General features: G+C 44.1%; 1 protein-coding gene across 1 annotated transcript in view; it reads left to right on the top strand.

Annotated features, from left to right (window-relative positions):
* Window positions 1–17,994, top strand: part of LOC115199932 (nuclear receptor subfamily 6 group A member 1-A) — a 107,353-nt gene that overhangs the window by 5,089 nt on the left and 84,270 nt on the right. Inside the window, exon 2 of the mRNA XM_029762490.1 lies at window positions 10,458–10,505. Within this exon, the coding sequence (XP_029618350.1) occupies window positions 10,458–10,505 (48 nt within the window). The remainder of the gene's footprint in view (window positions 1–10,457; window positions 10,506–17,994) is intronic.

Below are 17,994 nucleotides of genomic sequence, written 5' to 3'. Positions count from 1 at the left end.
ATAAATATTTTCAGCATTTCTATTAGATTTGACAGATTTTTACAAATAAATAGAAATGTATATTTTATTTTGGTATTACAGAATACTAATCATGATATGAGCATCAAGTTCTGTTGATTCCTCATCGTCTTGCTAGAGAATGCCTTGGCAAAATTCACCAAACAATGACCGTGTCTAAATGATGACCATTGCCCAACATGTACTGCCTCAGCAGAGCTCTGTTAGTAAGGACACAATGTATTGCTGCTCCTGGGTGCTCCTCCTGTCCCAGTGCACTGACAGTAAGTGCTGTTACCAGGCAACACATTCCTTCGGTCATCCCTGTAATGATACAGAGAGCAGAGGATAATTAGATCAACGACTGGTGACCCAGCAACCAGCAGGCCTCAGGAATCAACACTTCACACTGTAGAGTCAATTCAGAACGTACACGACTCACACATAACAATACCCAAATCACAGGACGCACCATAGTATTTAAAACATTCTTCTTTTTTTTGTATGAAGATGTAAATCACAGGACACAATCAAGTCATTTTGCCTGATTTGTGTCTCTCTTGCAGTCAACACACTGGAAAGCTAATGCATTTGCACCTATGGGCTGAGACTTATGGAGATGTGGCTCTTCAGGCAATAATGGCCATGTCTCTGTTGACCCCCAAACAACCCAGGAAAGTATTTACAACCTCCACTTGATCCATGAGCTAGAGGAGAGCCACTGAGCCGGCCTGGAGGAATAACAAGGCTAGTTACTGACAGGCAGGCAGAGATGTTTTGTTCATTTATCCAGCTAGCAGCCCAATAGAACAGAGAGCAGAACCCTTAGGGTATGGACAAGGAATTAACAGCTGGTATTGAGATGCAGGGGGGCTGGTGTGGGGGGGGTCATAAAGTGTGTTTGGGGAGGAGGTAGTACAGTAAGGGCATCAAGGCAGTTGGTACAGTGACATCGCAGATGCGTGAGTCTAGGGCCAGGCTTTTCTCAGGACTCTGTGATATTCAACACGTTGGCCAGCCAGGAGCCGTAAACGTCTACAATTTGAGTTTGAATTTGGGTGGAGGATGAGTTTACAGGGAGCTGTAAAACACTGAACTTGGTATGTAGAGTAGGGATGCCTTTCCTGTGGATCTCACAAATCAGAGCCAGGGTATTGCTACAGGAGACAGTTGTTACGGGCTATAAAAGAGCGGTTTCCCCTGACACTGACACATTTATTCAAATTAGCCCCTCAAACTTAGTGCAATCAACACTAGAGTAGTGACGGATGTAGTGTACCTGTGTTTGATATAAATCTCTGTCGATAAAGATATGGCTGGTCTCTCACTCATTCATTCTTTTGGAAAGGAAGCAGATTTCATTAATGAGACATTCATTTGTTACCTGAGCCATCTGCACTGATTTAAGGCAGCACAGTAAATTACTGACCCTGACATTTCACAGTCAACAGCAAAGACACACAGTCACATTCCCAATGACTGTTTTAGCAGGAATCTGCTAACAATCTGGGCTTTCTAAACTTTTGTCCTCATCACTTCACAATCCTCACAAACTCTTCTACAGTGCATGATTGGCCAGTGGACATTCTCAAACTCTCTTTGAAAACTTGGAGGACTCAGAGAGGCTCAAAACAAAACTCAAGAAGATAACATGTACCTTATAGTGTCACATGAATGGTGCCATAACTTTTCTCTTATTTATTGGCACACATTTAATCAGATAATTATTATCATATGCCCCTGAGCCATCAGTGTGTGTGTGTGTGTGTGTGTGTGTGTGTGTGTGTGTGTGTGTGTGTGTGTGTGTGCGCGTGTGTGTGTGTGTTTGTATACTACGCTATCCAGCCCAGTGCGTGGTAATAAAACTCTGACCCCTGTTATGATGAAAGGGAAGTTGATCCTTTGAGCGTGTCGGTCGACCAGCTGTGAATGACCCCCACCCAGCCCCTCTGTGGCTCTGACCAGGGCTTGACCTGAGAGCTGAGCTGAGGGGGCTGGTGAGATTAGTGCCGATAAAGACATACAGTCAGCATCTTTAACCAAATCACCTACTCTAACAAATTACACCAACATGGCTAGAGGACAAAAAAAAGCAGATAGAAATGAGCGAAAGTGACATTTACATTTTTTCACACCACTTATATACTGTAGGTTTTAGAATCTCAGATCTACTGAAGACTGCATTTAAGGTTAATAGGTTGTGCTAATCATACTTTAGGATACATTTTAGACTGAGAGCGGGACTTAGGCCACGTTTACACAGGCAGCCCAATTCAAATATTTTTTTCAGTAATTGGTCTTTTGATCGATCAGATCAGCTCTGAAAAAGATCTAATGTGATTGGTCAAAAGACAAATTAGTGGAAAAAAGATCAGAGACCCTGTTAGAGGGAGTGAGCCGCCCATCCGAGATTAGGGAAGTATGCATTGTTAGGCTGGAGGGAGCAGAGGGGAGGACAGAGTAGACATTGTGCTGCGTGGTATTACATACTGGGGTCAGAGGTCAGGTGTAGAGGTCAGTGGGATGACCACAGCACAGCCTGTGGATCTAACACTGGAGTTCCTCCACAATCTGTCACATTTCATATCCATGATGGTGTGATGAATAGTGCTGGGCACGGTTTCCCGATAGCGATGGAATGTATCTTTTAACAATGTATCTTTCCTACAATGGCCGAAAATGTTCACTGGTTGAGACAGGTTAAAGAAGGATTTTTTAGCCTTGAGACAATTAAGACATGGATTGTGTAGGTCTGCCATTCAGGGTGTGAATGGGCAAGCCAAAATATTTAAGTGCATGTGATAAAATGGCGCCGGAGAAGAAGGCAGATGTTTTACGTGTTCCCAACCGATTGTGTTTTTTTTTTTTTGTTTATTTGCGTTGTTTGTAACTTATTTTTTTACTTATTTTGTACATAATCTTGCTGTTACCATCTCTTATGACCGAAAATAACTTCTGGACATCAGGACTCCGATTACTCACCACGGACTGGCAGAATCCTTTTTTTCCTTTAACGAGTCTGATGAGCCCAATGCAAACGATATACTGCTTTCTCAGGAACAGGCCCAGATCCCTGTGATTTGCGTGAAGAGGAGGCGGAGTAAAAGGGGCCGGGAGGGTAGGCTGCCTTCTGAGAATTCGTAGGCGATAGAATAAACCCCCACTTCCTTCCATTCTGCTAGCAAACGTGCAATTTTTGGAGATAAAAATAGATGACATATGTGGAAGATTAAACCACCAACAGGACATTCAAAATGGTAACATCTTATGCTTCACGGAGTCGTGGCTGAACGACGACAATATAAACATACAGCTGGCTGATTATACGCTGCACCGGCAGGATAGAACAGCGGCGTCTGGTAAGACAAGGGGCGGCGGACTATGTATTTTTGTAAGCAACAGCTGGTGCACAATATCTAAGGAAGACTTGAGCTATTGCTCGCCTGAGGTAGAGTGTCTCATGATAAGATGTAGACCACACTATCTACCTTTTCATAGCTGTTTACATACCACCACAGTCAGAGGCTGGCGCTAAGACAGCATTGAATGAGCTGTATTCCGCCATAAGCAAACAAGAAAACGCTCACCCAGAGGCAACGCTCCTAGTAGCCGGGGACTTTAATGCAGGGAAACTTAAATCCGTTTTACCACATTTCTATCAGCATGTTAAATGTGCAACCAGAGGGAAAAAAACTGGACCACCTCTACTCCACACACAGAGACGCATACAAAGCTCTCCCTCGCCCTCCATTTGACAAATCTGACCATAATTCTATCCTCCTGATTCCTGCTTACAAGCAAAATTTCAAGCAGGAAGCACCAGTGACTAGATCAATAAAAAAGTGGTCAGATGAAGCAGATGCTAAGCTACAGGGCTGTTTTGCTAGCACAGACTGGAATATGTTCCGGGATTCCTCCGATGGAATTGATGAATACACCACATCAGTCATTGGCTTCATCAATAAGTGCATCAATGACATCATCTCCACAGTGACCGTACGTACATACCTCAACCAGAAGCCATGGATTACAGGCAACATCCTCACTGAGCTAAAGGCTAGAGCTGCCACTTTCAAGGAGCAGGACTCTAACCCGGAAGCTTATAAAAAATCCCGCTACACCCTCCGACGAACCATCAAACAGGCAAAGCGTCAATACAGGATTAAGATCGTACTACACCGGCTCTGATGCTCGTCGGATGTGGCAGGGCTTGCAAACCATTACAGACTACCAGACGAGCTAAACTACTTCTATGCTCGCTTCGAGGCAAATAACACTGAAACATGCATGAGAGCACTAGCTGTTCTGGAAGACTGTGTGGCCATGCTCTCTGCAGCCGATGTGAGTAAGACCTTTAATAAGCAAGTCAACATTCACAAGGGCAAGATGGATTACCAGGACATGTACTGCAAGCAAGCGCTGACCAACTGGCAAGTGTCTTCACTGATATTTTCAACCTCTCCCTGTCCGAGTCTGTAATACCAACATGTTTTAAGCAGACCACCATAGTGCCTGTGCCCAAGAACACTAAGGTAACCTGCCTAAATGACTACCGACCCGTAGCACTCACATCTGTAGCCATGAAGTGCTTTGAAAGACTGGTCATGGCTCACATCAACACCATTATCTCAGAAGTATCTATCTAGACCCTCTCCAATTTTCATAACACCCCAAAAGATCCACAGATGATGCAATCTCTATTGCACTACACCATGCCCTTTCCCACCTGGACAAAAGGAACACCTATGTGAGAATGCTATTCATTGACTACAGCTCAGCATTCAACATCATGGTGGCCTCAAAGCTCATCAATAAGCTAAGGACCCTGGGACTAAACACCTCCATCTGCAACTGGATCCTGGACTTCCTGACGAGTCGCCCCAGGTGGTAAGAGTAGGTAACAACACATCCGCCACGCTGATCCTCAACACACGGGCCCCTCAGGGTGCGTGCTCAGTCCTCTCCTGTACTCCCTGTTCACTCATGACTGCACGGCCAGGCACGACTCCAACACCATCATTACGTTTGCCGATGACACAACAGTGGTAGGCCTGATCACTGACGACGATGAGACAGCCCATAGGGAGGAGGTCAGAGACCTGGCCGTGTGGTGCCAGGACAACGACCTCTCCTTCAACGTGATCAAGACAAAGGATATGATTGTGGACTATAAGAAAAAGAGGACCCGAGCACGCCCCCATTCTCATCGATGGGGCTGCAGTGGAGCAGGTTGAGTGCTTCAATTTCCTTGGTGTCCACATCACCAACAAACTAACATGGTCCAAGCACACCAAGACAGTCGTGAAGAGGGCACGACAAAACCTATTCCCCCTCAGGAGACTGAAAAGAACACTAAGGCTGGTCATGGCTCGCATCAACACCATTATCCCAGAAACCCTAGACCCACTCCAATTTGCATACCGCCCCAACAGATCCACAGATAATGCAATCTCTATTGCAATCTCTGCTGGGTTTTAAACGCTCAACTGTTTCCCGCATGTATCAAAAATGGTCCACCACACAAAGGACATCCAGCCAACTTGACACAACTGTGGGAAGCATTGGAGTCAACATGGGCCATCATCCCTGTGGAACGCTTTCGCCACCTTGTAGTCCGTGCCCCGACAAATTGAGGCTGTTCTGAGGGCAAAAGGGGGTGCAAATCAATATTAGGAAGGTGTTCCTAATGTTTTGTACACTCAGTGTAATTATTTGACAATACTGACGATGTTTCAGCTCCTAGAGAGATATTACTTCCTGGCACATCATTATGCACATGTTAGGCTACACATCATTAAATATATTGAGACAAATATATTAGCCTAAAAGTAGAAAAATATAACTAAATTTATTGAACATGAAATGTATTTCAATATTATTGAAATAGTCATATAGCCTACTGTTTATATTTTAATGCAGTCATCTCAATTTTAATTTGAACCATCTTTTTATTCATCACTTGTTTGTATCAATTTGAAAAGACATTGGCAACTTTGTATTTGTAGTCTGTTCTGGCTTGCCTAGTTAAATAAAGGTTAAATTTTTTTTTTTTTATCAGATCAAGCCTGAACTGTGTGATGAAGTAGGGAGTCGCAGTTTCCAACAGGCCAATATTCTACACAGTTTTGCACAGAAAACATGGTAATTAACTGCAATGACCATAGTCCATTGCCCTCCTACTTGTCCGGTCTGTGTATTTCTTTTACACCTGCTACGCTAGGTTAGTTTGGGGCAGACATAGAGAGGGAGACGAGAGGGATCGAGAGGGATAGAGGGCAGTTGCTTCGCAAGGTATCTCTACCTGAAAATACATGATATAAGTGATTGATAGTTGGTTTTCAGCAGTCATAAAAGCATCCCTTATTTACTTTGAAGAACTACTAAAATAGTGATTTTGGCAGACGGCATAGGCAGCAGCTCTATAGAGATGAGACGATGACTAGGAATGAAATAATAAAGTAATCAAATAAAATAAATGTAATATACACAGTGGTGATTTTAGCATGTAAATCTTGGTGGAGCAAACTCCCCCCCAAATGTTTTGGGATGCATGCCAGCAAAGCCACTACACAACACAACACAACACAACACTAAACAATACATGAATTGCACTAAAAAGGTGTCAAACGGTGCTCACAAGCTGTTAGGGCTTACATAAAGCTGTCCCAACAGCAGTCCCAACAGCAGTCCCAACACCTTACCACTGCTACACCTCAGCGGAGCCTTGTCTGGCAGCGAAACAGTTCATTCAGTCTCATTTACTGGCTTTTATTTAAAAAAAACATAGCTGATATAGCTGACTTGCTTAAACAAATGTGGTTTCTACTGACAATTGAGCTGTACAAACTATGGCATGAGGGGACGACGAGCGGATAAGAAGCAGTCCGTAATTTAAATTAAGACATTTATGAGCGAGCTAGGATGGACGCAGTCAATTTAACTATTTGTTCAGCACTTTTGATATGTACAGCGACAGAATTCAGAACATGGGCCGTTCTTAAAGTATTCTCCCTGTACACCAAGTCAGAACCATAGGATAAATAAAGGGGGCATATAAGCAGACAATGAAAGCTACATGTGCACAACCAAGTCAGAGCAGTAGGATAAATTATGAGGGGAAAATGAACCAAATTCAGTGCATATGAGTAGTTATAAGTCGGGGAAGTAATTTGGGGACCTGTTGGGTAGCACTTTAGTCATGTAACAGCCCCAGTCAGGTAACATTGACCCTCTTGGTAACAATGACCCACCTCAGCCAAATTACCCTCTGTGACCCACCCCAACTTAGGAAGCATTGACCCTCTTAACTTAATGTCAGGTAATACAAAGAGAGCCTACTAATATCAGGTAACAGTGTATCACACCCCCCTATACATCTACCCCATCTGCTTCTTCAAGGCTTTCTAGAGCATGGAGCTGAGGGAAAACTGAAACTCTCCTTAAAGACGTGCTTCACTGTCTCTAGGAACAGGATGACTTGAACACTACCCACAGGCTATCGGTCTGTGACACCACACTGGCTTTTCATAGCAGGTGATTCATTTGCTCCTGTAATGTAGTGGGAACAATTATATATCCGTGGCTGGTTTCTCCCAGGAATCTCTTGTCACTGTGGGCCGATATATCACAGATGTCATTCACCATTCAGCTATGGAGAAGAAATATTTCCCTGTGTACAGTAAATGTCTTTAGTTCCTAGCAAATTACCTTTTGTTAGGAACTCAAGACATTTACTGTAAATGGGGAAATATTTACGCTGTCTCCACGCTGTCCCCATAGGATAACGATTTTTGGTTCCAGCTAGAAACCTTTTTGGTTCAAAGTAGAACTCTTTTGGGTTCCATGTAGAACCCTCAGCTGTGCACCCGCACTCGCTCGCATTCCTCAAGGACATGACCGCTAAGTGGACATGACAGACAGAGTGGGCGGATTCCATTATGCTGAGCCGCGGGAACCGTTCTACAGCCTGTGATGCAAAAGTGATGGAAGACTGCCCTTCTCAATTTTGTCAAATCTATGACTACCTCCCTCATTTTTCTACTGACATGATCAATCAATCACTCACTCGTTCACTAAATCCTTATCTCCTTCCCTTTCTCTTTGCATCCTCCTCTCTCTCCCTCAGTCCTTTCCTCCCTCTATCCCTCCCTCCCTCTGTGCCAGGCCTCCCAGTGTGACATGTGATAGATGTGATAGTGTGTGTGGGTGAGATAAGGCCAGGGCCAGGCTGACAGCTAGGTAGGGGCCACTCTACTCAGATGACAGGGTGGCGTGCCTCTTCACTGGCCAAGCAGAACACTGGCCATCTGGGGCAGACGATCTGGGACAGTGATGGACTGACTGATCTAGGGGCTGGGTGGATGTAAATGGGGAGAGACAGGGTGCTGAAATGGAAAGGGGATGGACTGACATGGGGGCCATACTAATGGGAGGGGGACTTACTGTTACACTCTATTGCATGTACATTACCATCTGTAACCTATGCACCACCATTATCTCACACACAATCTCACCATATGGTTCCTGTTGAAAAGGAATGCTGCCACTGCAAGCATGTGGAAATTTGTGTATTTTTTTGTCATACGGTAACATATTTGGGAGCCATGGAGGTCTCTCAAATGAGTTTCGAATTTGATTTACAGTAGTTTTGAAGCTCATTGGTTGTGCTTCTCTTAATCCTTGTTCGGAATACCTGTGTAGGTGAAGATCCTAAATGTTTGTATGACTTACTCCCAACTGTCATTTCTTTTAACGTTTTAGTATGGTGCCAAGAGGTTGTTCAATAGGTTGTACTGTATTTACATTAGTGGGGGCTGCGGGGGGGGGGGGGGGGGGAGCTGAAGCAGTGGGTTAGCTGGTGTTCCCCAGCGTGTAGCATGACTAATGTGGTTAGCTTTAGCATTGGCCCTACTGGAGTCATGTCACGGAGCTGGTTACCAGAGCTGAGCAGCTAATTAGCATGTGTACTGGTGGTGGTAAACCTGCCCTGGAGGGGATCCTAGAATCTCGAAACTCACAGGAATACCAGAGCTTGAGGTGAAAGAGTTGTGGAATAAGTAGTTCTCTCTCTCTATCAGAGGACATGTTTATTATTATTTAGAAATGACAACAGTAGGAATCATAAATTGATTGGTTGGTTACGGTAATATGCACAGGTACACCATCTCACCACTGTGTTTATTTTTTGTAGTTATTTATTTACGAACTGAGGCCCTAAGAATAGATTTCTCTATGAAAAACCTTTACAGTATTTTGATTATTGGTGTGAGTTCTGTCAAGCATGCCTGACCTTCTTATCCCGGTGGAGGGAAGAGAAAGGACAAGAGCCAGTATGTTATTTTGATTGTGTTCTGGAGGTTGCAGAGGTTTTAGAGGTGAAAGGTTAAAGATGCGGCCCTTCTTTGTCAACACACAATAGGCTGCAGTGGAGGAGGCTCTGGCACAGTGAGCTGACAGGACAGGCAGCTGAGATTAAGTTGAGACATGAATAGGTAGGTCTTACTGAAATATACTGTCAGGGTGGCACCTAAGTCCTCAGGGAAACTTAGTCTTAAAACTAAGAACATCTGTCCCTTTGAGGTGCAGGGATGTTTTCTTGTCTTCAGGGGGGACAAGTACTCAGAGCCACTACTGATCCTACATATCACAGTTGAATATTCTGCTTTTACAGCTATCAATGAATACTTCAGTGTATATAGTCAATCGGGTGTCAGGATGATTAGAAAAGAAGGGACCACACACCAGAGTGCTTTAGAATTTTTCATTGACGTTTTAGCCAATCTTCTTATTTTGTAATGGTGTTAATTGTTGGCAATATGGAGTTGAGTGAATGCTTGTTTGTGCTAATTATTGGTTATACTGCATGTGCTTGTGAGTAGGCTGTAATTCATTGCCGTGTGTGTGTGTGTGTGTCTGTGTGTGTGAGAGAGAGAGAGAGCGAGAGAGAGAGAGAGAGAGAGAGAGAGAGAGAGAGTGTGTGTGTGTGTAACGGTGTGTGTGTGTCTGAGTTGGGCATATGTGACTGTGCCTGTGAGTCTGATATGGGCATGTGTGTGTGTGTTGGTGCATTGTGTTTGCTTGAGGGACACCATATGCCAGTGTTCAGTGGAGGGTGCAGGGGGCGTCTGGCGTGTGTCGGGTCAAGGGTCAACTGTTGATAGCAGGGCGGTGTGCTGACACGGCGGGGTGGGGGGTGGCCTATAATGGAGGGATATACCGCCAGGGAACTTTACACACACTACTGTTTTGCGTTTGAATGATTGCTTGTCATTGAGTGTGTAAGTGAGAAGTGGACTGGCGTCTAGACCGAGTGCACAGCACAGATGGTATGGCACTGATGAACCAATCACAGAGAGGGTCTCACTTCATAGTCAACATGATGAATTAGTGTCTACAGCAAAAGCTACTGTAAGGGATCTCTGATTGTCCTTCTGTCTTCACATTTCTCCTTTGTTTTTCAGGCTTCTACGGTGACCATCCCTTGGAAGCTGAACCAAATAATGGGATAGGTAAGTTGACTTGTTATGTATTTATACTTCATGATAGGACAAATACATAATGATAAAGTAAGTCATTCATGTGATTTCCTGTTGGCAAATCGCCGATTGATGTTCTTCCGTTCATTTTCAGTTGAAGATTTTAGTTTGGAGTATTGTGACCAATTTGTTCCAGTTAGTTCATGTCTAATTGTGACTGGGAATATTTCTTCCACACATAATTTAATGTCGGGCCTGTTACATTCAACCAACAGCAATACAGTGTGGATGGCAATATATGTCACAGCTACTGTATGCTTTGTGGATGGCAGTGAAAATTGGTTAAATACCCCCCTCTAGTGGCGAGATAGAATAGTACATGTACAGGTCCTAGGTGTAGTAGGGAGATGCCCAGACAGGATACTATCACTCCCCCAGATGTTATCTGAATAAACATTCATCACTGACAATATTGTGTTAAATGTAACCCATAGTTTAGGATATGTGGATTTAAAAAACAACACTCTAGTAAGCCTATAAACGGGAATTGATTGGGAGCAATGCTATTCTGCATTATATCACTACATCCTTTGACATCATTGATTTTTGGCTCCTTTAATAAATAATGAGGCTGTTTGCTGACTGTATACAACACTCTGTCAATACACAGTGCCCTCGTAAAAAACATGCTGAAAAATGAGAGCCACTTTGTGGTTCATATGGCCTCTGTTTTTTTTTTTACTAGTGCAGACTGTTTTTACCGGCAACCCAGCTCCCCCTAAAATGTAAAATGTCCGCCCACGCTCGGCTCTTCATCATTCCAATTTCAGGAGAAAATAATTGGTACCGTTTTTGCTGTTCCTCTTGCCTTTCCGATTACTGGATCTGCATAATAAGCGTGTCTTCAATGTAGCACGTGAGTCCTCCACCAGGGGGACATGTTCAGCTGAAAATAGAGCAGAATCTGGCCTACAACATGACGCGCGAGTTGCCTCATAATCCTCCCGGGCGGGTTGAGGATCATGAGAATAAATAGAAAACAATACCTTAAAAACATCTATACATGTATCATTCTTGTGCAATTAGGGCAGGCTTTAGGGCGGGGTTTCATAATTTCATTGTTGGACATAAAACACTAAGAACTTCAGCAAATCAGCTCCAAGTGATTTTTATTTTGGGGGAATCTGTTCCCACGTATTCAGGCACATAATAGAGAGACACGTGATCGTATACAAATGTAAGCAAGGTTTGAAATGATTATGCTTTAGTCAAATACTATATCTGTTTGGGTTTATTGCAGTCAATTTAGTCTACAAATGATTTATAGGTATGTTCTGGCAACCCGAACATCCGCTCAAGAAAAAACAGGTATGCGGCTGAATCTATTTGATGATCCCTGCTTAACTACGTTCGCCAAATGTTTTCGGAAACGGCAGAAAAAGTTAACATCCATCCATGGAGGCGAAAATAACTATGCCGGAGTTTAATTCGATAAGAGAAAAGCGGCAAAATGGAGAGTTGAAAATAAAGAGAAGGTAGGGCCAGAAAAGTAATGTTTGTGAAATATTTGGTGAAGTGGTAACATAGGATGTGTGATGATTGTGAGGCGCAAAACAAATGTGAAAGTCACAAAATGGGGACTTTCAATAGAGCTCGTTAGCTTGTAGTCCTAAAACCCGGAAATGAGTTACCTCTGGTTCGGTCAGCTATTCCTATGGGGAAAGAATAGGGTTTTGGTAGAACAAAACACTTCTCCTGAGCCTGTTTTTACCACAGACATTATTAAGATGATCTCATACAACAAAACACATCTCCTAAACCTATTTACCACAGACCTCATTAAAATGATCTCATACAACAAAACACATCTCCTAAACCTGTGTTTACCACAAACCTTATTTTCGGCGTTTATCCAAAAACCCTACAAAAACGACATTAATATTCCCATAGGATTTGTCCAACAAACCATGGCAGACTTAGTGCCTACAAAAAAACGGCATTAATATTGCTCTCTATAGGCCTATGGTACGTCAAGGGAACTGTAGCCTAGTGTTCATATGGGTTAAATGTAAACTGAAATCTGGACACTGACTCTAGGTCTAACCTCTCACATAGCCTTCATATTAACTCCTGCAGAATTAAGCATTTCTTGCATTAAAATGTTACATCAAATGTAGGCACCAGTTTTACTCTGGAACAGAAATATGGAGAAATCTGATTTATTTCAGCATCTTGAGAGAATGCGAATGCACAGGTAGATACCATCTGTAGAGGTACTATATCAGCATCATATTTGATAGTATTTCAACCACATGAAATATGCATCCAAGTCGAACTGAGGTCTTATCAAACACGTTGGGTTGTTTTCAAAGCTTTTTATTTCCTTACAACCGGTCAAACTGATGTCATTGCACAGTAAATCTTTCCAGTAATCTTTTGGTTATTGCATTTTCTCCCCATCCCTAAACGTCTTTCCTCCGTGAAAAGAAGCAGAGATGACTTAGAATACTTAACCGATGACAACTACAGTGAGCTCCAAAAGATGTTTGTGTTTTGTTTTGGATCTGTACTCCAGCACTTTGGATTTGAAATGATTCAATGACTATGGAGGTTAAAGTGCAGACTCAGCTTTAATTTGAGGGTATTTTCATCCAAACCATGTGGACGGTTTAGAAAATACAGCACTTTTTGTACATAGTCACCCCATTTTAGTAGTATTTGGACAAATTCACTTATGTGTATTAACGTAGTCAAAAGTGTATTATTTGGTCCCATATGCCTAGCACACAATGACTACATCAAGCTTGTGACTCTCTTTGTTTTAGTTGTGTTTCAGATAATTTTTTGCCCAATAGAAATTATTAGTAAATAATGTATTGTGTCATTTTGGAGTCACTTTCACTGTAAATAAGAATATAATATGTTTCTACGTTAATGTGGATGCTACCATGATTGTTGCTAATCCTGAAAGAATCATTAATAATTATGAGTGAGAAAGTTACAGACGCACAGACATCATACCCCCTAAATCAGGTACAACAAAAAAATCCTGCACCCCCTGTCCAAAAACCTTTCTGCCGTCTCTGACTGTACACTACAGCGGATGATCTAGGCTAGGGTCGGTTGCGTGCCTCAGATTTTTTACTTTATCACGCATAGTTGGGCGGTTGTGGATGGGTGTTAGCAATTGCGGGAGGGTGCGGGTGAACAAACAGCTGCCCTACGCACCACTACGGTAGTCGGAGCCTCTGTTCCACAGATACTGCAAGATAATGGAGTGGAATGGAATATTTGCAGATAAGTCTCAAAATATGTCAATCGAGTAAATACATGGTAATGAGCCACACAGATACAGTCATTTAGATTGCTGTCTCTTTTTCTCTCTATGAACAATGCCCTCAGTTTTGTAAAGGATCTAGTCAGGCATTTCTTAGTCACCCTATGACTGTGTCTGTGTTCTATGGGCTGCTGTGGGACCATGTGGTTGCAGCCCCTCTTTCTCCTCTCACCGTGGGGCAACAGGCTGGTGGAAGGGGCAGTGCAGGGGTGGGGGGGGTTTGTCCAATGTTAAGGTCCAGGTTCAGGCGAAGTTCATTTGAGATGCTCCCTTTTCTTCGCCCTGGCTGCGGAGCCAGGTGGCAGAGGTCAGAGGTTAGACTCAGTTCAGAAACTCCTGACCCCGCCGTGACTCCATGCTGGTCTGATTGTGTGCAGCTCTACACTGGACTTTCTTAGCAGCCTCTGTGTCCTGGCCCCTATAAACCTGTGGGAGTCAGTAATAAGTGGAAGGAAGCTTGGGGGAACTATTAAACCAGTGCACAGAAAAAGACTGGCATTGTTGCCCCCCTAAGGGAGGAGGCATGGATTTATGAGGCAAAGCCTGATTGGGTTGTAAACTTGAGGAGGCGGGATCAGAGAGTACTCATGGACAACACTAGTCTCCCTCAGCCTATTCACATCCCAGGATGCCTCAGTGCATGGAGTGGGCAGGGGTGATGTGGGGGTCAAGGGGCTGTGGAGTGTGGAGGGGGGCTAAGGCAAGGCTCCCTGAGCTTGTAAACGCTGTGACAGGGGTGGGAATCCAGAGACCCTCATTCAGGGACCAAAACACAGTTCAGAGGGCAAATAGCTGAGTTAGCAACAGCTGTTTTCACCACTACACAGTAGATGAAGTCCTAATCTTGCCACCACTCAAACTCTCCTAAAACAGCAGAGAAGGGGAATGTAAATTGAGGAATTTAGAAGCTGTGAGCTCTCTCGTTCCTTGTAAATGCTTTCCCCGTCATCTCTGTGAACCTGTAAAAGGCGGATCAATATTTACTAATGCCATGCTGGTTTATTTTAATATGGATGCGCTTTCTTGTAGATAATTGCTGTATATGTGGAATTGTATAGTCATATTGTCTTAACTTGTTAGAGCAGAGAAAGTATGGTTAATGACGTGGTCGTCCCTCCCTGATGGGAAAGTGTTTACAACCATGAGCTTGTCTATGGGTGGGTGTCTCATGTGTCACTCACAGCAGCAGGGATGGCTCCACCCCCTGGTCACCTCTAGTCTGACCTGCCTCTGTCCCAGGCTCCAGCCCCCCACACCCTCACCCTACCTACTCTGTCCCAGGCTCCAGCCCCCCTCACCCTACCTACTCTGTCCCAGGCTCCAGCCCCCCACACCCTCACCCTACCTACTCTGTCCCAGGCTCCAGCCCCCCACACCCTCACCCTACCTACTTTGTCCCAGGCTCCAGCCCCCCACACCCTCACCCTACCTACTCTGTCCCAGGCTCCAGCCCCCCACACCCTCACCCTACCTACTCTGTCCCAGGCTCCAACCCCCCACACCCTCACCCTACCTACTCTGTCCCAGGCTCCAGCCCCCCACACCCTCACCCTACCTACTCTGTCCAAGGGACACAGTTGACCAACCACTGCTGATTCTGCCATTTCGGAGGTTATCAGTCGCTTGGAGTGGCTCCCTTTGTCCTATTGTCAGTCGTTAGCAGCTGTCCATTCACTACAGTGGAATTGGGCCCGGGAGGACTTTCATTGTTCAACTTTGTCCTGAGAGGATGCCAGTGACTCGTCAGTTTTTCACATTGATCATTACATTATCTCTCATTGTAGCTACTTCAATACCACTTAGATGACTGAACATATTTAATTTGGCAGGGTGAAATGCAATGTAGTATTCATTGATAACTGCAAAAAGATACAGTTCCTAGTGAACGTTTACACATTCCCTTGCACAGTTCTCACATTTTGCTGCCTTCAAATGTAATCTGAAAAGGGATTAAATTCTACCAACTCTGCACAACTCTTAGGGTGACATAGACTGAGTGAACAAAACATTAGGAACACCTTCTTAATATTGAGTTGCACCCCCTTTTGCCCTGAGAGCAGTCTCAATTCATCGGGGCATGGACTCTACAAGGGGTCGAAAGCGCTCCACATGGATGCTGGCCCATGTTGACTCCAATGCTTCCCACAGTTGTGGCAAGTTGGCTGGATGTCCTTTGGGTGGTGGACCATTCTTGATAAACACAGGAAACTGTTGAGTGTGAAAAACCCAGCAGTGTTGCAGTTCTTGACACACTCAAACCGGTGTGCTGGTATTTAATATTTTGTCTTGGAGTCCAGAGTGGCGCCAGTGGTCCAAGGCACTGCATCGCAGTGCTAGAGGCATCACTACAGCTCCAGACCGCTCCAGGTTCGATCTGGGTGACCCATGAGGCAGGGTGCACAATTGGCCCAGCGTTGTCCGGTTTAGGGGAGGATTTGGCCGGCTGGGATGTCCTTGTCCCATCGCGCTCTAGCGACTCCTTGTGGTTGGCCGTGCACATGCACGCTGACTTCAGGTCACCAGCTGTACGGTGTTTCCTCCGACACATTGGTGTGGCTGGCTTCCGGATTAATCGAGCAGTGTGTCAAGAAGCAGTGCGGCTTGGTTGGGTCGTGTTTCGGAGGATGTATGGCTCTCAGCATTCGTCTCTCCCGAGTCCGCACGGGAGTTGCAGCGAAGGGACAAGACTGTAACTACCAATTGGATACCACGAAATTGGGAGAAAAAAGGGGTAAATAAAAAACTATATTGTATATATTTTAATTCACCCTCCGTGTCTCAATTGTCTCAAGGCTTCAAAATCCTTCTTTAACCTGTCTCCTCCCCTTCATCTACACTGATTGAAGTGGATGTAACAGGTGACATCAACAAGGGGTCATAGATTTCACCTGGTCCATCTATGTCATTGAAAGACATAATGTTTTGTACACTCAGTGTATATATTGCCCAAGCTCAGTAAATTTGGTTGGAAATCATTGATGGACAGCAGTATTCGACCAGATTTAAGGCAGGATTGAGACTGGACCGCTCAGGAACACTCAACACCTATTGGAAAGCCATTCTGGTGTGGCTTTGGCATTAAAATGTATGTAATTGTATCACTGAAAAATAAAACTATCCCAGGGTTATCTATTCAGAAGACTTGAGGCAGGGTTTCCTCTAAATTTTACCCTGGGCTTTTCTCCTTTCATATTTCTTTTGATCCTGACAAACTCCCCAGTCCCTGACGGTGACAAGCATACCCATAACATGATGCTGCCACCATCTGCTTGAAAATCAGAGACGATGTTAATATTACTGTCCATGAGTCCCAACCAAATTTTCTGAGCTTGAGCAATTTTGACAAAAACAATGGATATATGTTGCCCTAAGAGTTGTGCAGAGTTGGTAGAATCTTATTCAAAACTATTTACAAGATGTATTCGTTGCCAAAGGTGCTTCCACCAAGTATTAACTCTGTGAAGACACAACCAAGAGATCTTCATGTTTTATTTGTTCTTACTTTAGAAAATGTTCTTTACTTTTTCATTCACTTTAAAAATGTGGAGCAGGTTGTGTAGATCTGTAGGGGGAAAATCTAATTGACTCCCCCTTTTAGATTTTATTTTAAGGCAGCAAAACGTGACAACTGTGCAAGGGTTGTGTAGACTTTCACACTGTATGTAGGATCAGTAGTGCCTCTGTGTACTTGTCCTCCCTGAAGACAAGAAGACATTATGAAAGATCCCTGAACCTCAAAGGAACAGATGTTTTTAGTTTTAAGACTGCGAGACAGCGTCCCTGAGGATTTAGGTGCCACCCTGACAGTATATTTCAGTAAGACCTACTTATTCATGTCTCGACTTAATCTCAGCTGCCTGTCCTGTCAGCTCACTGTACCATCTCAGCGGTTTCCACAGATACCTGTGTTTGTATGGTAATGTCAGCACCCAGCACACGCGTGACTAGTTGGATTATGAGTGAGCGGTGTCGGCGTGTGGGATGTAGTGTTTCAGCTTAGACCTGAGTGGTCCTTCTACTCTCACAGCAGACAATGCTTACCTCAGGATCTGCAACTGGGGTTTTGTGTCCATTTAATTGTTGTTTTGTTGCTTCGCTGGCTTTTGTCACTCATCAACCCCTCAAAGGTCAAATGGGAATCACGGCTCAGGAACAGCTGGAAGATGCGCTACTCAATTCAAACAA

Source organism: Salmo trutta, chromosome 9 (genome assembly GCF_901001165.1).
Source record: "Salmo trutta chromosome 9, fSalTru1.1, whole genome shotgun sequence".
Taxonomy (NCBI): Eukaryota; Metazoa; Chordata; class Actinopteri; order Salmoniformes; family Salmonidae; genus Salmo; species Salmo trutta.
This window is presented reverse-complemented; position numbering and strand designations above follow the sequence as displayed.